Source organism: Hemitrygon akajei, chromosome 21 (genome assembly GCF_048418815.1).
Source record: "Hemitrygon akajei chromosome 21, sHemAka1.3, whole genome shotgun sequence".
NCBI classification, from domain to species: Eukaryota; Metazoa; Chordata; class Chondrichthyes; order Myliobatiformes; family Dasyatidae; genus Hemitrygon; species Hemitrygon akajei.
In genome coordinates this window covers 19320464-19346243 of record NC_133144.1, presented here as the reverse complement: position 1 = coordinate 19346243, position 25780 = coordinate 19320464, and the positions used below count along the sequence as shown (strand labels likewise).

General features: G+C 41.2%; 1 protein-coding gene across 4 annotated transcripts in view; it reads right to left on the bottom strand.

The window, feature by feature from the left end:
• The window catches only part of ptpn9a (protein tyrosine phosphatase non-receptor type 9a), a 247289-nt gene that overhangs the window by 125925 nt on the left and 95584 nt on the right, over positions 1-25780 (bottom strand). For all 4 annotated transcript variants that reach the window (XM_073024937.1, XM_073024936.1, XM_073024938.1 and 1 more), the window contains exons 2-3: positions 23232-23375; positions 14550-14639 (exon numbers count right to left, since the gene is read on the bottom strand). In XM_073024937.1, coding sequence (XP_072881038.1) covers positions 14550-14639; positions 23232-23375 — 234 coding nt within the window. The remainder of the gene's footprint in view (positions 1-14549; positions 14640-23231; positions 23376-25780) is intronic.

Genomic DNA, 25780 nt, shown 5'->3' with positions numbered 1-25780 from the left:
CACTACACTACTGTGGCACCCAAATGGAACTAAGCAACTTGTTCCTGAGGGGTCTATTTCTGTGCTGCATAGCTTTATGGCTGCCTCCGATGGAAAGTGTACTAAAGATATGGAAAGTGATTTTTCCCAGGTCTTGCTGGAGATTAGCACTAAGTCCCGCAGATGTTTAGTGTCAGGCCCATTCTTCTTCAAACTTCAGTGATTCAGTTCATGGTGACTTGAAGCTTGCCTTCTGAGTGTACACACACATAAACGTCATGGGCACTCTGCAGCCCAACAACTGTGGTTGGAGGGACTTCAGTTCTGCTAGCATTATGAAAATTTAACCAGAATGGATTTGGGAAATTTTTGCATTCTCATTTATAGAATTTCTAATGATAGAATAGCTGAGAATTTCCCCATTCACAAGACCATAGACATAGGAGCAGAATTAGGCTATTCAGCTTATCGCACCTGCTCCACCATACCATCATGGCTGATTTATTATCCCTCTCAACTCTTTGACACTCTTACTAATTAAGAACCTATTGACCTCCGCTTTAAATATACCCAATGACTTAGTCTCCACAGCCATCTGTGGCAGTGAATTTCACAGATTCACCACCCCCTGGCTAAAGAAATTTCTCCTCATCTCTGTTCTAAAGTGGCATCCTTCTACTCTGAGGCTGTGCTGTCAGGTCCTGGACTCCCTCACGATAAGGAAACATCCTTTATAAATGACCTGGATGAGGAAGTGGAAGGATGGGATAGTGAATTTGCTGATGACACAAAGGTTGGGGGTGTTGTGGATGGCGTGAAGGGCTGTCAGAGGTTGCAGCGGGACATTGATAGGATGCAAAACTGGGCTGAGAAGTGACAGATGGAGTTCAACCTAGTTAAGTGTGAGGTGGTTCATTTTGGTAGGCCAAATATGATGGCAGAATATAGTGTTAATGGTAAGACTCCTGACAGTGTGGAGGATCAGAAGGATCTTGGGGTCCGAGTCGATAAGACACTCAAAGCTGCTGCGCAGGTCGACTCTGTGGTTAAGGCATATGGTGCATTGGCCTTCATCAATCGTGGGATTGAGTTTAGGAACCGAGAGGTAATGTTGCAGCTATATGGGACCCTGGTCAGACCCCAATTGGAGGACTGTGCTCAATTCTGGTCACCTCACTACAGGAAGGACGTGGATACCATAGAAAGGGTGCAGAGGAGATTTACAATGATGTTGCCTGGACTGGGGAGCAAGCCTTATGAGAATAGGTTGAGTGAATTTGGCCTTTTCTCTTTGGAGTGATGGAGGATGAGAGGTGACCTGAGAGAGGTGCACAAGATGATGAGAGGCATTGATCATGTGGATAGTCAGATGCTTTTTCCCAGGGCTGAAATGGCTAGCACGAGAAGGCACAGATTTAAGGTGCTTGGAAACAGGTACAGAGATGTCGGGGTAAGTTTTTTTCATGCAGAGAGTCTGATGGGTGAGCATTTGGAACTCTTCCTCAAAGATCTGTGGAAGTCTTTCCTTTACAGAGGTAGTTGTAATTGAATGATTATCCTCATGTTTACAGTGAAAAACTTTTGCTTGCATGCCATCCAGGCAGATCCAGGGGAGGGAGGTCAGATTCTCCTCCCCTTTCCCCTATCCCCCACTCTGACATTTTACCTCTTCTCACCCACCTATTACTTCCTCCTGGGTCTCCTCCTCCTTCCCTTTCTCCTATAGCCCATTCTCCTCTCCTACTAGATTCATTCTTCTCCAGCCCTTGACCTTTCCTACCCACCTGGCTTCACCTATCACCTTCTAGCTAGCCTCCTTCTCCTCCCCACTCACCCCCCAAACACAATTTTATTCTGGTGTCTTCCCCCTTCCTTCTCCGTCCTGAAGAAGGGTTTCAACCTGAAATGTCGATTGTTCCCGAGTTCCGCCAGCATTTTGTGTGTGCTGCTCCTGATGTACAGATTTACACTGAGACAGTACAAAAGGAAGAACAACTGCAGAACGTTTTAAATTGTGTTAGTTACTGAGACAGTGCAGGGCAGGTAGTTCTGAGGTTGTTCCTGAAGAAGGTTGCATCCATCAGCAAGGACCTTCATCATCTGGGGACATGTCCTCTGCATCTTACTAACATCAGGAAAGAGGTACAGGAGCCTGTTGATCCACAATCAACAGTTCAGGAATGGCTTCTTCCCCTCCATCATCAGATTTGTTAACAGTTCATGAACCCATCAACAGTACATCTTTGTTTTAGGACTATTTTGTGTTTGTACGGTACTGCTGCCACATAATAAGTCTCACGACACACAAGCACGAAAGATTCTGCAGATGTGTTGTTCATAAAAGTGATAATAAACCCAATTCTGATTCATGTAAGGTGCATAGGGCATGGCGAGGTAGACTGAGAGATCAAGAGTTCATCTTTGTTGTACAATAGTAGAAACTGTTCTTGATCCTTGTGCCACATATCCTCAGGTTTTTGTATCTTCTGCCCATTGGAACAGTAGACAAGGAAGGAGATGTAGACAGTAAAATCACATAAGCCAAGATCTCATACAATGGGAGAAGCTTATTCCTGCTCCTGTGTTTGGTTCTCAGTAGTTCCCCCATCTCAGAAATTCTGATCCTCATCTCCACTTCTCTTGGCTTCTCTAATCAGGGTTCTGCCTGTTCCTCGATTCACTTCCAAGTTGTGCTTTAGAAATCTCAAACCTGCAACCCAAATGCCTCCCCCAACCCCGCCTCTGGCCCTCTGTTTGCTGTTGGATCTATAATACTCAATAGCATCATTCAATGCAGTGTCCCAATAAGAGTTTAATTGTCTCCCATCTCACTTGATCCCCATTGCTATTGGTCAGGATACCATCTGTAAGCATTTGTAGGCAGTTCTTTGATTTTAATGTCCACAAAGGCATCATCTGCCTTTATTACTGTTATCAAGTCATATCTCTCCCCAAACTTTACTCTGCTCTAGTCTTAAGCTATTGATTTTCATCAGTTTCCTATCAACCTTTATGCTCCCACTCAGCTCCTTTTACCCATACAATAGCAAGTTTCATTGAGTTTATTCCCATTAAATTGTTGAAAATCAAAATAATAAAATGAAAATAACAGAATTCTGAAATACAAAAAAACAGTAAATAGTGGAAACATTCAGCAGGTCTGGCAGCCTCTATGGAAAGTTAAATATTTCAGGTCTGTTATCTTTCATCAGACCTGGGACAGAGAATCAGGTTTATTATCATGGTCTTTCTGACGTGAAATCTGTTCTTTTGTGGCAGCAGTATAATGCAAAGACAGAGTTATTATAAACTACAAAATAAATAAATTGTACAAAAAAAATAATGAGGTAGCATCCATGACCATTCATTCATCTAACAGCTACATCTGAATCTTCTCCGCAAGCAGACATTATAATGAGACTTGCCTTCAATATTTTTTCCCTCTACATACACTCTTTCAGAAACTTATCCTCTACAATCCAACATTGCTGTCACAATTTCCCACGCCTCTGCAAAATTTCTAAACAAGTCATCTCCTAAATACACATTTTTACCTGAAATTGCATTCAGATTGCCAGCACTAGCATCCTCTGTGATTTTGACTGTAATTTAATTAACTCCTTCAAGAATAACAAAGAGGCAAACAATCTAAAAGGGTGATCTCTGAATAGAAATTACTATCCAACCTAATGTTTTATTAGAGGCTTCAAACAAACCATGGAATGAGTTAAAGGATCAGATATATAGTTCAGTGGACACTTCTATCTCCATACAAATGAAATCTAGCACTGCATCAATTAGAACAAACAGTACATTACCACCTTCTCAAGGGCAGTTAGGGATAAGCAATTAAATGCTAGCTCCGCCCGCAGAGTCTATGTCCCTTTAATGTTTTAGAAGACGACCACTGCACTCGTGACTCAATGGTCAAAAGGGGGCAGAGATAACCTTGAATGAAACCAGTAGACATTTCAGGAGAGCTGAAAATGATGTAAAGGAAGCTGTATTGAATGTTGGCCAGTCCCCACCTCGAGCATCACCTTCAATCCGCGCATTAGACCGCAGAACCTCAAGACACCAGCCTTAGAATTGAGTAGGGCACCATGGATTCACCAGGCCAAAACTGAACTGAGTACTTAAACTTCTAGAATCTATTGCATAAAGTTGATTTGAACTGAAGATCTGAGGTATTTAAAATCGTAAATACGTTCCAAGGACACTAGCTTATTAATTATTTTATTTATTGTTGCTGCAAACAAATTTCATGCCATATCGTGGAACACTGGAACTAGAACATTCAACAGTAAAACTTGGAAGCAGTTTCCCTTCAAAAGGAATAGTAAAAAATCAAGAACATCGCTCAGACTCCATCCTCACTACAACTACTAAGATTCCCTGTCCCTTTCGAGTCGGTAGGATGAAGATAGGAAGTGGTAGTAAGTGGGGTTGAGGTGCAGATTACCTACAGACAGTGGAACAGGTCTGTGGGTCCAGATGACTCTCTCCATTTCCTAATGTTAGTTGTAAACAATCCAGAGATAGCTAGCTTCCTAGTAATGACATGCACATTAATAAAAAAATAACCACACTTAACATGATCCAGGACCAAACAGACGCAAGCTCATGGGCTTGGTCTACAAAGCTAAAATCACAGAGACAAAGGAATTATTTAGTAGTGCTGTGATCACTCGAGTCGAGTATGATGTTCTCCCAAGGGGTTGTTTATTGTTGGGCCCTCATGTGGCTATAGAGGCTGATCCAGGATCCACATATTCTGTGATGTTAGGGTGGATTCCCTTAATAGAGAACGCCTGTGTGTGACTTTGTTTAACGTGAGGAGGCTGATGAACAAGCAACCCCCACACAAATCTGGGTCAGGATGCAAGATGACTGGGGATCCTTCACTGTCATTACAATGGTGTTATCACCTTCCAACCAGCTCCACCATTGAGGACTTGGTGGAATAATCTAATATTTTCAATTGGGCTAACACTCCGGTAAAAAAAAACAGGGGGGAATGTGCACAAAAAGTAATTCAAATCAAGTATTAGTGATCCTAAATGAGAATATTAAGTGAATTGATTTTTTTAAAAAAGTAACTTCAGAAGGATGTCACAGAAAGCATAAAATGTCATGTAGGAATGAAGTGGACAGGGCTAAAGATGGACTGCGGTAAGCAAAGAGGGAAACACTAAATTTAACAACTTCTTTCACTATGACAATTGTAAGATGGTTCCCAGAGAACCTGCCAGAATATTAAAAACAGCAAATGACCTTGAAAGATATAGAGAGCACATGGTGGTTAATACTCTGAATGATTACTTCCTCTACACAGTCACAAAGGAAGACATGAAGATTAACAGCTCCCCGCAAACAAATAAAGCAGCAAGCACCATTCAGGACTTGGAAACAAATGTGATGGAAGTTTTAGACAAACAGCCAGAGTTTATTATTATCTCCATGCTCAGGTAAACACAGCCTGCATTCAATACCAATGCCACAACGGAGAGAACAGGCTTGTGAATAACTGACCCCCAGGTAGAAAATGTGCAGAACCTTACCTTGCTTTCAACTGCCGCAAATATTTAAATGGTTCAAATAAACAGCCCTGGGTAATGTGGTCAATAACCTGAATAAAACATTAATTTCCTCTACTTTATGTAGTTTTAATTAGCTAATTGAACATTCCATTACCATGCTGATCTGCTAGATATGTTGAATGATGAGCCAACGGCTAGTTTGGAAACTACTCATGTTCATATTCAAACAGAGTTACATACAGGCACAGGAAGCCTTACCTCAATTCTATTTATATCATGGATCAGCTACAATACTGTTCACAATTCAATCTGGTTGGAAGCTATTCTCTCAGGTAGTAATGGGATAGGTGCAACCTGACACGCTACCCTGATTTCTCTGAGCAAGTGGCAAATTGACTGTTGCAAACTCTATAAAATATGTTCTCTGTTCCGCAAAACAGAAACCACAATAACTCAGACTTTTTTCAGACAATGAATACATTTCTATGTAATTAAAACAAGACATCCATTTTACGTGACATTTCAGGCGATGTCACTGTAAAACAGGTGCAAAGATCAGCAGAGAAAGAAAACAAAAAATACATAATTTCCTCATTTTATTGATATGTCAAACAGAATGCAGACAAACATTACTATTCCCCAAAGAAAATTTGATTGAATTATTGAAAAGATGTCTCCTCTCTATTAAAACAGTCAGCCCTCCTTACCCGCGGAGGATTGGTTCCGGGAACCTCCGCGGATACCATAAAATGCGGATGCTCAAGTCCCTTATTTAACCTGTCTCAGTGCGGTGGACTTTAGGACCCGATGGAGCTCGGGACCCACCGCCTGCAGTGTTTGTGTTCCGTTGACAGAAAACAATCACGATTGAAAATAAAGTGCAAGTAATAAAGCGATCGGAAAGAGGTGAAACGTCATCAGTCATTGAAAAAGCATTGAGCTACAGTCGGTCAACAATCAGAACAATTTTAAAGGATAAAGTGAGAATAATGGAGCATGTGAAAGGTCCTGCCTCGATGAAAGCTACAATTATTACTAAGCAATGCAGTGGTTTAGTTATTGAAATACATACGTTTCATAAGTGTTCTATATGCATAGAAAGGTAAAATATATACTATATACTAAGAAAAACGTTTGACTAACTGACATAAATAATACCAAATGTACCTGTTCCGACTTACTTATAATACCTAATACAAAGTAAATGCTATGTAAATAATTATTATACTGTATTGTTTAGGGAATAATGACAAAAAAAAGTCTGTACATGCTCAAACAACGAGTGCTGAAGCGAGAACTTCCATTTTTTTCTATCCCGATCCATGATAACCCACGCACATCCTCCCGTATACTTTAAATCATCTCTAGATTACTTATAATACCTAACACAATGTAAATGCTATGTAAAATAGTTGTTATACTGTATTGTTTAGGGAATAATGACAAGAAAAAAGTCTCTATATGCTCAAACATGTGCTGGAGAGAGAATTTCTGGGTTTTCCCGATCCACGTTTGGTTGAATCCGCACATGCGGAACCCGCGGATAAGGAGAGCCGACTGTATTACATTTTCACATAAAGTCTGTTTCTCCAGTTCCAGGCCTAATGGAATTAGTACATTAGTGCTTAGTACTGGGGACTGGACAGAACACCATTTCATACACAGTCCTTCTTTCTAAAATTGATTCAAAGTCAGTGCAATGAAAGGCCTCCAGAAAGGCAGGATTCTCTTTACTTATGATCAAAGAAAACACTCTAGTAAAAACTAACACTAGAAGTTCTGCAGGTGCTGGTAACCCAAAGCAACATACACAAAATACAAAAACTCAGCAGGTCAGGGAACGTCATCAGGACTGAAGAAGGGTCTCGGCCTGAGACGTTGACCATTTGTTCATTTCCATGGAAGCTGCCTGATCTGCTGAGGTCCTCCAGCATTTTGTGTGTGTTACTGTGGTACTAACGGTGCCACACAATGCTCCTTCCAAGGCGTGTGTGCACGCACACATCTTTCGCTACTAGTGCACAAAGGAATTTAAACTGCGCACTAAAGCTTGTCACCCTCTACCTTGTTGGCATGTTAAAGTATATTTCACAATTGTACGCAATCATATTTCCTTTTCTAGTTTCTGATATGGATGGTGTTGACAAAGTGGAGTTTGCAATGATTTTAGAGCTGGCTTATTTATACTATTTTTATTGAAGAAATTATTCACTTTGTCGAATTCCAAAGAAGCAAAGGTGTGCAGTGCAAAAGTGCAAGTGGGAAGAAATGGAGTGATATTTGGAAACTTGACATTTTAAAGCATCATTTAGCAAGCAAATCACATGTGGACGGTGAGCAAAAGCTCCAGCATGAAAATCCTTCATTACCCACTGCAGGCCTGCTATGTGAGAGTGCAGATGCCCCAGAGCAAAAACGATCAAACCCAGAGGAGTTCAAAGCTCTGATTGATAGTGCTCTTTGCTAGCTGTTAAAATGCAAACCTCTATATATAAAATTCAGTATCATCACTGGGCAAAAAAATTGCAGAGCACAAGATTTTAGTACACACTGGCCATTACAAATTAGAGGAACATTGGTGCCACACTGCAGGCTTGACTGACTGAAATTAAACCTGCTGAGGTTACTTCCAATCTTGAAGCTGCTGTGCATCTTCTGCTAAAAACGTTTTTCTCTTTTCCTATAGGCACTAGTGACTGGATGTAATATTATCATCACAGTATGGCCCTCCCGTATCTTAGACCAGAGGCAAGGAAAGTTCCTGGCCAGTTTACCGGGGGAACATTGCAGATGGCTTTTAGTACATACTTTCCCAAACAGTATAAAAATAATTGTCATTCTCAGGACCCACCCTTGCCCTTTCCGATGCTTAGCTGACCTTTGCCAGTTTTTCAGAAAAAATGGGTTTATTTATCAATCCCCGCCTAAGAGGGTACATGCCTTATCTCAAGTCTTTTGGCTGATGCTGAAGATTGAGGAGGAACTGGACACACACAATGGATCACGTGGCTTCCTTTTGTGTTACCTCATTTTAACTATGTGCATCAATCGAGAAAAGAAATTTTAAAAGATTTTACTTGAGTAAGACTTGGGTTTTTATTAGAAAATGTGATACTTCTGAACTTTATTGGGTTTGTAATTCACTTTACATAGTCAACTATTTCTGAAGTCATGCAAAATAAAAACTATCAAAGGCTAAGTTAAGTTTATTATCATATGCACAATTATGTGTGTGCACAGGTGGAATGAGAAAGTTATGGCAGCATCGTAGGCATGGAGCATCAATATAACCAGCATTCACAAGACAAATTAAACATAGATTGAGGGAGAACTTTACAAGAAAGAAAAACACAATTAGGACAAAAAAAATGTCCATTTTAATGCAAAGTGGTCCTGGTGTTGCTGAACTGTGGTGATCACGGTTGTGCTGGTCATTCAAGAACTCAACAGTTGAAGTGAAGTAGCTGTTTCTGAACCTGGTGGCGTGAGACTTAAGGCTTCTGTACTGCCTGGCCGATGGTAGCTGCGAGAAGAGGAGATCTTTGATCACAGAGGTTGCCTTCTTGAGGCAGTGCCTCTACTGATGGTTGGAAGGGGTATGCCCATGGTCCACTACCCTCTGCAGTTGCTTATAATCCTACACATTTGAATTGCCATTCAAACCATGATGCAACCAATTTTAAACACTTATAACATTTTTTTCCGTATAAAAGTAAACCAAAGGATACTTTTTGCTAGTGGTTTGTAAGAAAATCAGCAGAATCTTACTTCCCCTGGGTCAGTACATTAATGGCACTGTGTCTGCACATTACATCCTGCAGCACAGAATGTGCTGAAGGTCAAAACCAGACTATACAATCTTCTGTCTCACTGCTCTGTCACTATCAAGCCCATGGGCTTTGCATCATCCTAGGGACTGTATACATATCATATCTAACCACAAAGTACACTGCAGATGCTGTGGTCAAAGCAACACGTACAACAAGCTGGAGGAACTCAGCAGGTCAGGCAGCCTCCGTGGAAACGAGCAGTCAATGTCTCAGCCCGAAATGTTGACTGCTGGTTTCCACGGATGCTGCCCGACCTGCTGAGTTCCTCCAGCTTGTTGTACGTGTTACATATCATATCTGATCCTTCAGAGCACTGCTCTGTTCATTTGAATGGCGTCAATCTTCAATGAAATGGCTTCTATCTGAAACCTTAACTGCTTCTCTCTCTACAGATGCTGCCTGACCTGCTGTGTGCTTCCAGCATTTTCTATTTTGTTTCAGACTTCCAGGATCTGCATTGTTTCGAGTTTTATTAATAAGGTAAGTTCAGTTAAGGTTTATGTTTTTTTTAATTCCTGTATGTTTTGGATTAATTGACATCAGATAAATATTTTATTTATAAGTTGAAAGCCATTAAGAAATATTATTTAAATCTATTTTAATTGATTTCTGTGCAGAGGATGTACAGTCTGGAACCAATTGCTCATTTTGTCCAGCTGTTCCAATCCAGGTGATAACTGGCTTCTCCTCAAAAGGGCAAAACTGAACAACGATGTCCCACTCACATGAAGGAATACAACCCAATGCAGCTACTCGTTACTCCCCCAAATCTCCTCTTACTTGTCTGCAAGTGAAGGAAGGCTTCTTCATCAATAACTCATTTACTGCTGCTCACTTGGGTGGATGCTGCGCAATATGCCCCCGGTTACAAACCAGTACCCCGAAATAACAAACAGTACACAATATGTGATTAAATGATTAAGCTTTATAACCCTTACTTTGACTATGTGGTTAGTAGAGAAACAAAATATAAAAGAAAAAGGGCACCAATCTTATTAAACAGTCTGTGCACAGAGCATTGGAGCTCACTCAGCAAGATCTTCTATCCACCATTCGATCTCCTCCAAGCGTCGCCGATCTCCAGACTCCTGCTTGGAGTCCACCCAGTCGGGCGGCCTACCGCTTCTTCTCTCTTCATCCCCCTCGCGCCTTCTAGCAAAAGCCCATGAAACCAACAGCTCCCAGACACACAAGAAGAACATTTCTCCCATTGGATAGCCACCTGTTACCTCTAGTTATAACCCAAACTTTGCTGCTACAGAGAAACTATTACCTCAGCATTTAACATTACAGAGAACCCATTACATTCTCCCCCCCACCAAATTTAGTCATGTCCTCATGACGTTGAGATAATTTGCCAACCCTTCCTGCAAAATACAAAGCCCAATCCAGGTGCAAAAAGCAATGACATAGCTCCCCAACACAGTAGAGATCACATCCTGTTTCCCAGACGTTACATGGGCCAACCTATCTGGTGGTTTCCTAATTCTCTGAGACCTTCGTACCTCCTCACTTAACTGTTCAGGCTCAGACATTACAGGGGATACTTTGGGTCTACTTGGCGAATCGTCCCTCGATCTATCACTCATGCCCCCTTGCAACTCGGAGCCCCCTGTCCTGTGTCCAGGCCCCGCTTCCTCTCCTTCAGGGTCCTGCAGTAACCCAGGCTGTCCACAGACTCTCCACACTATCAACAAGAAACAGTTTGTCTGTGAGAGGGCAGTCCCAACACAAGTAGTTCAACCACATCCACTAACTTATACACAAGAGATTCTGCAGATGCTGGAAATCTTAAGCAACAGACAAAATACTGGAGGTACTCAGCAAGTCAGGCAGCATTTATGGAGGGGAATGAATGGTCAAGATTTTAGGTCGAGACCTGATGAAGTCTTGATGAAGGGTCTCAGCCCGAAATGTTTGTTGTTTATTTCCCTCCGTAGGTGCTGTCCAACCTGTTAAGTTCATCCAGTGCTTTGTGTGTGTGGGACAAAATAGCTTACTTGATTGGCACCCCATCCAATAACTTAAATATTCCCTTCCACCAAACCACAACTGTAACCCGTGCTACCAACAAAATGCACAGTGGCTACTTGACCGTATTACATTGACAGCATTTCCCAAACCGACACCCTCTTCCACCTAGAACGACAAATCAGAATGCACTACCTGCAGCTCCTGTTCCGGTCTGACAGCATCCAATATGAAAATAGTCTGCCATTCTTTTATTGCTGCTGGTATGAAATTCTAGTACACCCTACCCTAAGCTCCTGACCGGTGGTACAGTGGCATTGACACCGGACTTTGAGGTGAATGGCCCAAGTTTGAATCCAGTCAGCTCCTTGCACACTTTCCATCCGTGCTGGGTTGAGCGTCGAGCGAGCAACTCAACCTCGTAAAAAATAGTCAAATGCTACGGAAGTGGCAAAAATGCCGACCAATGTGCCACAAGGCGCGAAAAGGAACCATAACAAATTACCTTAAATGAGGGGAGTTCCTTCACCAGAACAGCGACAGTGTTTCAAGAAGTGGTTAGGGTGACGGGAGTCATCACTACCCTCTCAATGAGAACTGGGCTTAATAATGCACACTTCCCAGTGACACCCACATCTCGTGAACGGAAAACTCTCAGTTTGTATTACACTGTACTTGCTGCAGTTGCTGGCAGATTACAAAACAGTTATTTTTGGAGCCTTTTGGATTATGCTCATTTTAGGTAACGGAGCACATGGGCTCCCTGTTATTGCCAACATGTCATAATCCCCACCCACCTCCACCACACGGAGCATTGACACTCGTGTTAATTGTTCAGCTCAAATATTTTTATTTGATAGTTACTTAGCAAGTTGACCGAAAAGGTTACGTACACACTGACAGTTTCACAACGTTATGAACCTGACTGGAAGCCCAATGCTCTTGACAAAATCACTTGGTTTCACTTTGGTTGAACCAAATTCATATTTTTGTATGAAAATAGTTTAGTCTTACAGTAACAACAGAGCAGCTTTGTAGCAGATGGCTTCGTTTCTCTAGTCCATAAAGTTAGTGGAAATCTGTAAGCAAAGGCAAGTAATTTGCTTGAATAAGGCAGATGGAAAGATTGCAGAGATTTATGAGGATGTTGCCAGGACTCAAGGGCCTGAGTTATGAGGAGAGGTTGGCCAGGCTGGGTCTTTACTCCTTGAGACTGAGAATGAGGGGCAACTTATAGAATTGTTTAAAATTCTAAGCAGCATATATCAGGAAGATAGCAACAGTTTTTCCCCCAGAGTAGTGGAGTCCAAAACTAAGGGAGGAAGGTTTGGAGTGAGAGAGGAAAGATTTAAAAGGGATCTGAGGGGCAACATTTACGTGCAGAGGGTGGTGAGAATAAGGAATGAGCTGCTGGACGAAGGGGTGAGTCAGGTACAAAGTACCATTTAAAAAGTACTTGGGTAGGTAACATGGAGGGGTGGGGCTTCTAAGGACATGAGCCACACGCTGCGTGGGCACAGCGGTTGCTGTGGACTGGTTGGGCCTAAAGGTCCATAGCCTGGTTGCGTTGCTCTATGACCCTAAGGGGAAGAAGGGAGAGACTATACCTGGTTATCCCATGGAAGCAAATCTGCCCTAGGCCTTCAATGCCCAGCAAATAGAAATCAGGCTTACAAACACTGACACTTTAAATCCCTCAGACTGGAAGGCAGTTAAACATTGCCATCGGATGAGAGAGCAAAGACAGCAGTTTCCAAAAAAGGTGATTAATGTGAGTCATTCAAACACGGTTGACTTCCATGGATACATCCAGAACATAAAATCTAGGGATCTGAACATTTTACTCTGTTAAAGAGTCAGAGAGAGCTCAGGAAAAAGCCCTTTGGCTCATCACGCCCATGCCAACCATGAAGAAGTGAACACCAGCCAGTTCTGATAAAAGGTCGTTGACCTGAAACCTGTACTATGTTTTTCTTCCTACATACGCTGTTTGATCTGTTGACCCTTTCCTGCATTTTCTGATTTATTTTACACTTACAGCACCTGTGTTTTTTTCCCCACTCCAAAACGTATTTATACTAATCCTATTTACTAGCACTTGATCAACAGCCTAGGCAGCTTTGGCATATCACAGGCTTCTTAAATATTGTGAGTGTACCTGCCTCTGTCACAGTCGCACCCTACGAGAAAACATTCTTCTTCAGATCCTATCTAAACCTACTAGCCCAGACCCTAAACCTATGCCCTCTGGTCTTAAACAACTCTGCAATGGGGAAAAACTTACTTCCCATCTACTCTAGCTATGTCTCCTGTAATGTGGACCACCTCTATTATAATTCCCTTCAGTTGTCTCTGCTCCAAAGGAAAACAAAACACAACCTACTCAGTCTCTCCTCATAACTGAAATACCCCATCCCAGCCAACATCCTGGTGAATCTCCTCTTCATCCTCTCCAGTCCTGTCAGGTCCTTCCAAAAGTGTAGTGACCAAAACCCCACACAATATTCTTGATATCCAAAGTTGCACCACATCTCCTTGCTCTTATATTTCATGTCCCAGATAATGAAGGCAAACATCTGGTCTTCCTACTTCACCACCTTGTCAACCTGTGTTATAACCTTCAAGGACCTTTGGATTAGTGCACCAAGATTCCTTTGTTCCCCAACACTCACTAGGGCTTACCATTTATGCAATTTATTCTAGCCTTATTAGCTGCACCAACCTCACACTTATCACAGTTAAAGTCCATCTGCCACTGTCCAGCCCAACTAACTAGTTGATCGATACCATTCTGTAATCAAGACCATCCTGAATCACAACTTCTCGATATCAGTTCTATAGGCATTTTGTTCTGTGCTCCTTAGAGAAACAAAACAAATCTCAGATTTCATTTCTTTTTGGTGATCTTGGATACTGAAGCACATGGTTGTCCTCCAAGCAATGTATCAGTGTTCCAGTCACACTCCCAGCAAGTATCCAATTAAACAAACTTCAGATCCTAGTATGAATCTCAGTCACATCGTCTAAGCTAAAAACAAAGTAAAACTGAGATGATCATCGTCTGCCTCCAACCTTTCCACTCCCAATCAGAACTGTAGCCTATTCAGGAAAAATCTGGATGATCCCGATATAGGGCAACTAGGGCAACACCATTTTATGCTGCATCATCAATGGCAAAGACACTTAAGACAGACAATATTGATATCCATTTTAAGAACTTCAAGCTTACCAGGATAGTGAATTTGCCACTCAGCAGCTCAGATCTAAGAGGTTCTTCATGAGGTTTCAACTTTACGATACCCTCTCTCAACCTTGTATCCTGAAAAGAAACCAAAAGTATTTCATTACTCCAGCAATTACATGAATGTGACAAAACATGACCAATTTGCTACTTAGAGCATTTTCTCTGATGAAATGCATTCTATTCTGCTACAGCTCTGAAGGACAACTCACTTGGAGACGTCCCCAACAACTTAGCACGTTGGGTTTGTGGATACAAAGGTAGAAAACTTCAGAACTGTGGACCATATAATTGTGTTGAGATACTCACAGGTAATGGGGATAATCTAGAAACATGAAAAAGGAAGACTGATCCACAGTAATTGTCAATGGAGTATCACCAAACTAAAAGCTACAATTCAAAGTTCAAGCAGCAAGCGAGATGCTGGTTGATAGTGCTGAACAGTTGCTCATCTCGATGTTTCAATCTTACTTGTCGCTTTAACCGGCAAGATATGGAGTCAGTCATGGGCTCACGCCCCGTTTCTAAGCTTCTAGGCCTTGAGGCTGCTTGTCTCTTGGAATCCTCTCAGAGATCGCAAAGCAGCAGATTGCTCAATCCATCTTCAAATTGTTGATCACAGGCTCCAACAGTAACCGTATCAGAAACACATTTAAAATAAAAAGAATATTTCATCCTACTTTAGAACAATATTGCGTTAGTTTTAAGGGAGAAAGATCCCTTCTGCCTCCTTTAAAAAAAACACAATCTCTCCTTCATAAAATAAAATCATAAAGTAATTTAAAGTAAAATTGGATAGGTATATGGATAGGAAAGGAATGGAGGGTTATGGGCTGAGTGCGGGCCAGTGGGACTAGGTAAGTGTATGCGTCGGCACGGACTAGAAGGGCCGAGATGGCCTGTTTCTGTGCTGTAATTGTTATATGGTTATAACAACCATTAACAATCAACACAAGCTTCTGGTGAAGAACCACAAGCATAGCCCCTCAGTTATCAGATTCCTCCCTTCTTCCTCACATCCTCTACTGGAAGTGGAGCCCAACTTCCCCAACTCTGTAAGGCAACAAAAGAGGAATGCCAGCAGTAGAAATCCAAACATCAAAACAAAAAAACTTTGGAAATAGCTGATAAATCAATACTTGTAATAAAAAAGAACAAGTGAAATACAGAATAAGAACCAAATTGTCAGTCGTGCCATTTCTCCCTGAGGTATTGGATGCCTCTAAGGTAAATCCGGCAATTTGCAATGAGCTAATAAATGAAGTGGAAGTGTACTATGGGATTAGATGTATCAGCTGTACCATAGCAGGTTTCAATAAGGCCATATTGCAATCAAGGTCAACTCAGGATTGGTTAGAAGTTTTTGGAAACTAGCCAAAGAATTCTAGCTTCAAGATATACTCCAGAGACAAGCACAGGAACTCAGTATCAACCACTGTGGTCCTGAGGGAGAACTGTATCAAGAGAGGTGTTATTCACCTACCTTGGCTGGTCATTCCAGCCATCGTCCCAGGCCACCAAGAATAACTCCAATTATTCCTGCCCCATACTAGGGAGCATTTGATTGGTTCCCATGTAACATGAAGAAATTAAAAAGTGAATTTCACTTTTACCTTATTCATTTACTCAAACAATGAAGCACAGAATTCAACAAAACAATTCTTGCCAATTTCTGAAATAAATAATTCTAGTCCTCCAATTTTACAGCATGACCAGCTGGATTACGTGAACCACACTGAGGTTAAATTGTGGATGTATGGGCGAGGGCAGGGGGAGGAGGGTCATGAAGAAGAGCCTATGATTTTCACATATTTCATTTTGTTTCTATTTATCTGCGAGGTACTCCACTTATGATGCATTAGAACTGTGTGTTAGGCAATAAACAATCTGGTAACTTAGTCAGGCACACCTTATGCACGTAACTGTTTCACTCCACACAAATGACTTTCAAAATATGTGTAACATACACACAAAGTGCTGGTGGAACACAGCAGGCCCAGCAGCATCTATAGGAAAAAGTACAGTCAATGTTTTGGGCCGAGACCCTTCGTCAGGACTAACTGAAAGAAAAGATAGTAAGAGATTTGAAAGTGGAAGGGGGAGGGGGAGATCCGAAATGATAGGAGAAGACCGGAAGGGGAGGGATGAAACTAAGAGCTGGAAAGGTGATTGGCAAAAGGGATACAGAGCTGGAGAAGGGAAAGGATCATGGGATAGGAGGCCTAGGGAGAAAGAAAGGAGGAGGGGAGCACCAGAGGGAGATGGAGAACAGGCAAGGAGTGATTGTGAGAGGGGCAGAGAGAGAAAAAAGAGAGGGGAAAAAAGGGGAAATAATAAATGAATAAATAAGGGATGGGGTAAAAAGGGGAGGAGGGGCATTAATGGAAGTTAGAGAAATCAGTGTTCATGCCATCAGGTTGGAGGCTACCCAGAAGGAATATAAGGTGTTGTTCCTTCAACCAGAGTGTGGCTTCATCTTGACAGTAGAGGCGGCCATGGATAGACATATCAGAATGGGAATGGGATGTGGAATTAAAATGTGTGGCCACTGGAAGACCCTGCTTTCTCTGGCGGACAGAGAGTAAGTGTTCAAAATATGTGCCATATTTTAAATCTTTATTTCAGGCTTCCAACACCTTTTGCTTTTGTACACAATATGACTTTCAAATTATTTTTAAAATTTACTATATAGCAGAAGTGAATTCTCATGTAGTCATTCACATCTGTTCACTCTACTGAACAGCCTACTCAACCTTGCAATTCTACCACACTGGCTCAAAAGGCAAGATAGTGAAACGATTGTTTTGGCTACTCATTCAAGGTTGGCAGTAAAGCACTTTGTCAGCTGAGTCAAAGCAGCTCTGATGAAGTGACAAGTCAATACAAAGTCCCATTGAGGAGCTGAGTGGCAAACAAAACACCAGTCCTCAACAGCATTTGGCAAGGGGAAGGGATGAGTCAAACGTACGCAGTTTGTAAGAACGCATCAGTACACAGATGTACTTTGGCTGAGTCAAACAAGTTTCCAAGGAGACTGCGGAGAATGGTTTGCAGAAATTCAATAGATGAGGATTCTGCTTAATTATGCCTAATCAGAATCCATGACAAGAGCCTGCACGGTTTCAATAACACTGTTCCCAATAGTGACTTGGCAGCTATGGCTTTGGGGAGTACTAATTGCTAGCACAGACTGCAGCAACATGGTCCAGTTTGTGCAGGACTAAGTTTTTATTCAGAGCAAAGGGAGGGAAGAAGGCACTATCAACAGCTGTGGGAAAGAATGCTTCTTCTGCACACGGCTTATGTATTACTGTGTGGGATCTTAACTTTTGGATATCATCCAAGTGGACTTTAGGCAATTTGCCTTCATCTACTGTTCGATCTCCCACGAGGAGATGTAAACAGAGAACACACATGCACGCACAAATAAACACACCAGCTTTTCCTGACTAGGTAAGTGAACTTGAATAAGCAGTGAATGTGAAACCTTTTCACTAATATCACATCATATATACTGATAATACAGTGTCTTGAAATACAGAGTCATTTTAACCTCTCCCTTGCCTCACAGCTCACCTCATTCCCCAATCCCATCAAGCAGTGTTGGAAACTATTAAAACAGAGAAAAACCTATGCAAAAAGTACAAATGTTGTCAACTAGAAAGTTGTAATTTCAATGTGCAATATAACTATATGTTTTTATGAATTCATTCTGTTCTTCCTTTTGAAATGGTTATTATAGGCCACTATTTGAGATGTTTAAATTCAGCTGAATGAACCAGCAATTAACTTGGGTTTGATAAGTGCAAAAACCAAAGCAGGGACAAACAGAGGAGTCTCACAGCAAAGCAAACAAAGCCAAGAATAAATTCACGCTACATTCTTATTTTGACAGAACAAGCAGGAATTCAAAAACTCGTCAGAAGGTCCAGTACTGAGATCCAGAAAGGTCACAGGTGCTGAATTAATTGATCTGACAATGTTTTGATTACCCTCAAGGAGCCAAGGCTGTGAAGAGAGTAACTAGATACTTTTAATAGATATCCAGAAATGTCTGCTCCATATGGTTTTAAGAATGAGTGGTAACAAAACGAAGCTCGATTCTTCTCACGCCAAACAATCCCTCAAAGCACACATTTAACCCCAAGGAGGCAAAGGTTAACTAAGACAAATGGAAGTATGGACCACGATTTTCCAGGAAACAGCATCAATGTAAGCATTTTATTGAGTGTATCAGAAAGTTTGAGGCCTTACTGCGAGCAAATCAAAAACATAACTGCAAGAGAACTATGACACCAAGTTACCACTCTCCCTTTCTACCAATTTGCCGATCTTAGCAGAGATAGTGGACAGGATGTGGAAGAGCGAAACATACAGAATGTGCCTTCTAGTTCTAGAAAAGAATCAAGATTAACAGGTATAAAATTAGAGTTACTGCAACTCTATTTTGCTGCTCTTTAACACAAAACACGCAGGTTTTTAGTGCTTCACAGAGTTATAGCAAACAAAACCCCATAAGTGCCACACAAAGTACATAATCAGAAGCCAGGGGCATGCTGCCACAGTTGGTTGAGTACATGGCTCAAGGTTCCAGCACCTGGGTTCAATACTTAACTATTGTGCCATCTGTGTGGAGTTTGTCTGCTTCATGATAGTACGGATTCTCTGGTTTTTCCTATTTCATGAAGATGTGTGGATTTGTACGTAGTTGGTCACTGAATACTGCCTCTGGTGTGGATGGGTGGTAGCGCTGATGGGATTGTAAGCGGAATGGGATACTGTGAAGATTAGTGGGAGAACAAGATTTCTCTATGAGCTGGCATCAACTCAATGGGCCAAATGGCTTTCTCCTATTCTGTAAGGAAAGATGATCAAAGCACAAAGATAAAGATCAGCTTTATTTGTCAAGTTTACATTGAAACATACAGTGAAATGAGTTACTTGCATCCAATCAGTGAGGATTTCGCAAGCATTGCCACGCTCCAGGCGCCAACATAGCATGCCCATAACTCGGTAACCCTAACTGTACCTCTTTGCAGTGTGGGAGGAAACCAGAGAACCTAGAGCATATATGTCAAACTCAAGGCCCATGGGCCAAATCCGGCCCGCGGTGGAATTATCTTTGGCCCGCGAGATAATATCTAATTACTATTAAAGCTGGCCCCAGTAATCGAAGCGCCTATGGCGTATGATATGGCTAATGCTGAGTTTATTCAGGTACCAGGTTTTCAGGGTTTTTAGTGTTTATTCGGCAGTCTTCTTCATAAGAAACGGAATTTGTAAAGTGAAACACTTTGTAGTTATAGCAGAGACTGAGACACATGAGAGCAGGCTGAAAAAACGGAGGCAACGAAAGCTGCGTTCGCACACGTCCGACTGATCCGGCCTGCATGAAGCTGCATTTTGCTCAATCCGGCCCCTGACCTAAAATGAGTCTGACACCCTTGACCTAAAGGAAACCCACATAGTCAAGGGGAGATCATACAAACTACTTTCAGTCAGCGGCAGGAATTGAACCCTGATCTTACAGTTGGCGCTGTGAAATATTGCACTACTACGCTACCATGCTGACTTTTAGAACCTTTAAAGACTATCTTAGAAGACAGAGAAATGGAGAAATTTGATGAGAAGATTTCAGAGTTATCAAAAGATGCCAGACCAAATGTGACGTGGTTGAAAGGCCAGAACTGGAGGAACACAAATATCTTAAGAATTTTGCAGGCCCAGAGGAAATTAGAGAATATTAATAGACAGAGGCACAGATCTAAAAATAAGGATGAAGTCCTTTACAAATCTAAGCATTGCTTAACTAGGAGTCAACAGAGGCCACTTTTTACATGGATAATTAATGGTCCAAGTTAGAAGAGGGAAAAACAGATTTTGAATGACGTCAAATATATCTTTGTGCAAGTACACACAGGTGTATGAAAATCTTACTTGTAGTAGCAACACCGGCATTTAGTGTCAGTTAGGCAGCATTCACAAGTAAAATATAAATTATACAAATTCTTGCAAAAAAAAATTAGAACAAAAGATCATCACTTTAGTGCAAAATGAAGACGGTGGTCATGATGTTGCTATGCTACGATAGTGACAAGGGCTGTGCCAGTAAGTTCAAGATTACAGAGGGCAGAATAAGGAATGCTGTCCTGTAGTATGTCAGAATAGTCAAGAGAGAACAAAGAAACATCAGTGGGATTCAGCTGATAAGTAGAGACAGGGACCATTTTGGTGAAGACAGAGGTAGAAATATGTTTTGCTAAATGACAATGGCAGTGTAATCTAAAACCTGCCCAGAGACAGAAACTAAGAATAAGTCTGGCTCCTTGGTAAAGAGAGCTCAAGCATTTGGATTATATCAGCAAGCGCCTCTTCATAAAATGCTGAGCAGATATCTGGACCTCTTCTCCCAAGGAATTTTACAAATAGAAGCAGCAGTGGTGGATTCAGTCCTTTGTGATGGCTCTGCCGTTCAATGTCATGGCCAATCTTCTACCTCAGTGCCACCTTCCTACATTGCTCTATATCCCTCAATTTTCTGTTCCCCAGTACAATAAATTGGACTCTTGATCACAATTTACCTTGCTATGATCTTGCTTCTTATTGTTTACTTGTTTTCTCAGTAGCTGTTACACTTTATTCTTCATTGTTAATGTTTTGCCTTGTTCTACCTCAATGAGCTAATCTGTATGAACAGTATGCAAAGCAAGCTTCTCATTGCAAATCGGTTGCTGTGACAATAATAAACATTCGAATTTTTTTCGATCGCCACAGACCACTTGTATTGAGGATTTCAAAGACTCCCCACCATCTGGCTGGAGAAATTTCTTATCTCAATCCTGAATAGCTGACTCCCTATTTTAATTCTGTGATCCCTGTTTCTAGACATCCACTTGGGGTAACATCAACCTTACATTTTCTTTGCTAAACAGCTTTTTAATTGTGTCTGTTTTAATGAGATCAATTATCATTCTTCTCAACTCCAGATAGCGTAGTTTCATTCTATATGATATCTCTTCATACATATCCCAAGAATCAATCAGATAAACCTTCACTACTTTCCCTTGCTCACAATTATATCCCTGCTTAAGTAGAGAGACCAGATTGTACATGGTATTTCAGAAGCGGTATCACCAGGGCTTTATATAATTGGAGCAAGGGAAAGCTCCAATAAAGCAAGGGCTTTATATAATTTTTAGTCTTGTACTCTGATCATCCTACAATAAAGGCCAATGTACCATAAACCTTACATATTGCTTATTCAACCCCCATATCAACTTTCAGTGATCTCTATGTAGGAACATCCAAGTCCCTCAGACTACCAACACCCTTCATTCTTCACCAATCAAAAACAATTCACCTTTCTACTTTTTTTCTTCCAAAGTGGATGACCTCACACTTTTCCGTATCACGTCCCATCTGACCCATCCCTGTCTGCTTACTTGATCTGTCTACATACCCCTCAAGTATCTCCACATCCACTTTACAGGCAACCAGATTTGCATCAATGATCTCTTCATCCAAATCATTGACTTGGTGAAAAGCTGGGACGCCACCACCAGTCCTTGCAACACCCCACTCGTCACCGTCCCCAACTCTGGTAACAAACCCATAATCTGTATGGTCTAACTTTATTCAATCATTTTTTTCTGGGCCACCTTATTAAATACCTTCTGAAAGTACAAATGCACTAGTTACAATCTCAAAACTTCAACTTCTCAAATAATTCCCCTTTCACAATCCTACACTGACTTTATACATTCCTATTAATAATTTCAAAGTGCTCTCTCCCACTCAATCCTAAATTCGAGCACTTTTCCTGATCCAACTGCCCACTGTTGAAAATATGAACAATTATTATAAATTTCAAAATTGTGTTTGACAAAATGTTTGTTATTTACTGGAACTAATGCAGGTATGATGTAACTTGTGGGAAATTAATTCAACCTTCTGTAAGGCCTATTCTTACATGTATACAAGAGCCACTAAACATTTGAGAGACGCACTTAGCCCAAGAAAGGGAAAAATGAATTAGTCATTTTAAAATAATCCCTTCAAACAGTGAATAAAAACTCAAATACTTAATATGTACTCCACAATCATACTGGTGTTATTCTCTGAGGCTGTTTAAGATCAAATCTGCAACGATTTCAATGGTGTACTGATTAAGCAAAAAGACACATTGGACCTTTTGTGGCCCTTCCCTGAGACACTGCCGTACGATAAAGGGAGAGCAAGGACAGGGTGTACTATTATATCAGCAGTTTGTTCTGCTGGGTTTATAACCTATTTAAATATAACAATATTTAAGACAGTCACATTCACTCAAATATTATTAATTTAAGAAAAGATGAACAGAAGAAACCACAAAATGATTAGTTGCATTAACTTTGCAATATTTGTTTTTCATCAGGATCTAGAGAGAGTTTATCCTACTCCCTCACACTTCCCCATTTGTCAGGGGTTCAAGGGCTTTTGCACCCATTATCAGCTGTTGTCATTTGAACAAGTGCACTAGATATTTAATGCACAAACAACTACCCTGGTGAATTTTAGGAACATTATCTACAAAGCAAAGTTTACTGAATGCTTCTCCCAAGTATTGCTCAATAAAACACACATCCATATCACTGGCCCTTGTAAGTACACAAATACTCATATCCAGCTTACCCGGTATGAGTGGAAGAGTTCAATGGCTCGGTATACGTCAAACTTTCTGGCCATGAGGAATTTGACTGCAGCATTCCAGGAAAGGGGAGAGATGCCATGCTGGGTCGTCCACTTGTTGATCTCCTCCAGGAACTGTTTGGTGGCCTGAAAGACAGACAGATAATTCATTTCAGATACATTTTACAAAAATTAATTAAAGTTAATTATGTGAATTAAATTAATTGTCCTTCCTTCATTTCTAATAAACTAAATGACTTGGAAACTGAATGATACTTGGAACTACTGAGCAGCAAGGATGGTGAAAGCAGCAGTTCCTTGTGCTAGGAGATGGCACCTTCTTTACTACAGAACCAAACAGTAGTAAGCTACACATGGGCATTATTCCACTAACATAAGTGCACAATGACTGGACAAAGCCCAGGAGTTGGTCAGAAAGGCTAAAGCTCTCAACAATTCAGTTAATGTAAAACAATATAATATTGAGCAACTGAACTTAGCAATGTTCAAATTTATAATTTGTTAATGTTTCACACACACTCTATAAAACAAAAGGGGGAGGTGAACGTATGGTAGGGAGAAACTAGTTGTTACACATCACAATAGGAGCAACGACTGGAGACAGACACAACACTTCAGTGACTTGGGAGGTGGCCAAAGTGGCAGTCAGTACATCCACAACAAGCATTTGGAGAATTATTCTACTGCCATTAACCTCGTGTCATTTTTTCCCCCCTCAGATCTCTGAGAAGCAGTTATCACTGTTGTATCAGCAGCCCCACCTCCAATGTCTCGTACGGACTTGAACACCATTTGTATTGACAATCTTTCTTCTGTTCCTACTGGGAGCCATAGCTCCAACTGCCCAAGCTCCAAAATTTCCTCCCTTTACCCGCTCTGTGCTCTTTAAACATGAGCCTTGAAATCCACTTCCGCCAAAGCTTTGGCTGACTGCCTTGGTGTCAAAGTTTGTTGTACCATAATGCAAATAGCTGTTCTTTCACAGGAACGCTTTGGAACATTTTTGCTACTTTAAAAAGTGTTCTAAATGAATGCAAGTTGCTGTGGTCAGGCTGTACCTTCTTGATCCTGTACGAATAAGCTGCAGCAATGCTGATGCTGCAAAAGCATTTGATGGGCACAGATTTCTCAAATAAATTCATATTTCTGGAGACAAGAGACTGCAGACGCTGGAATCTGGAAAAACAAACAAAATGCTGGAGAGACTCACTGGGTCAGGCAGCATCTGTGAAGGACAATGGACAGGTAACATTTTGGAACAGGCCCTATCTGTGAGGGTGACATTCAAGTTCTCAACATGGTTAAGACATGGGAAAGCCATTGCATCCTCATTGCCACACATACTTGATGAAGCTTTGATCCAGTGGAACAGGAGTCCAGGACCAGAAGAGAACAGAGATTCAGTCCTGATGATGGTCTCAACATGAAATGCTGACTGTCCATTTCCCCTCACAGATGCTGCCTGACCAGCTGAGTTCCTCCAGAATCCTGTTTGTTATGCTTTTGGATACATTCGAAATACATATTTTATTAAATCAAGTACTCATATCTTTCACCCTAGCACTATAAAAGGAAAACAGGATAAAACTATGTAAAATTCATCAGCAGTCATTTGGTCAACAGCTATTTGCATTATGGTACAACAAAAACATTATAATAATCACAACAACCTCTATTTGTTTAGACATGGAAACATCAGGAGAGGCAACAAGAGCGGATTTTCAGACACTGAGCCACAGATAACAACACACACAGCTTAGGCTGTAAGGAACTTTGATTTTCGCTGGAAAAGGAACTGCCATCCAACAAACCACACCACTGAATCATCTCTGCCACAAAGCTGATTTAAAATATCTTACCTCATTTCAAGACTACTGAAAATTCCTGTTTCCAAAGCAACCTAACATCTACAACTTATTGGAAGATAAGCCAAAGATACATTAGAGTTGTACACACACACAAGTACAGATATGTTTCAAAGTCAAATATGTTTACTTTGTACTTTCCTAGAGCAGATCCATAACCCCAATCCTACATGCTTCCCTCACGTTGTACCATTTCCAAACCGATTTATACACACGTCTCCACCTACACTGCAAGCAGGCAGCTCTGCTCTACCTCCTCATTCCCAGTAAGGGAATGACCAAAGCTGAGAAGCCTGTTTAGAACTGCACACAGAAACCCACAACTTCAGAATGGGAGCAGCAAAAAGCAAAGTTGATTTCATTGCCCTGAGATGGGGCAGTGGGCCTCCTTGATGGTAATGCTGCATCTACAGTTAACAAAGAACAGTACAGTACAGTACAGCACAGTAACAGGCCACTTGAACCATGATGTTTTACTGAACAATTTAAACTTGTAATTAAACACATTACAAAATTAGTCTATATCCCTCCATTCCTGAGCACTCATGTGCCCATCTAAAAACCTCCTAAATTACTCAATTGTATTCGACTCCACCACCACCCCAGGCAGTGCATTTCAGGCACTCACAAATTTCTGTATAGAAAGCAAACTTGCCCCACCTGCCT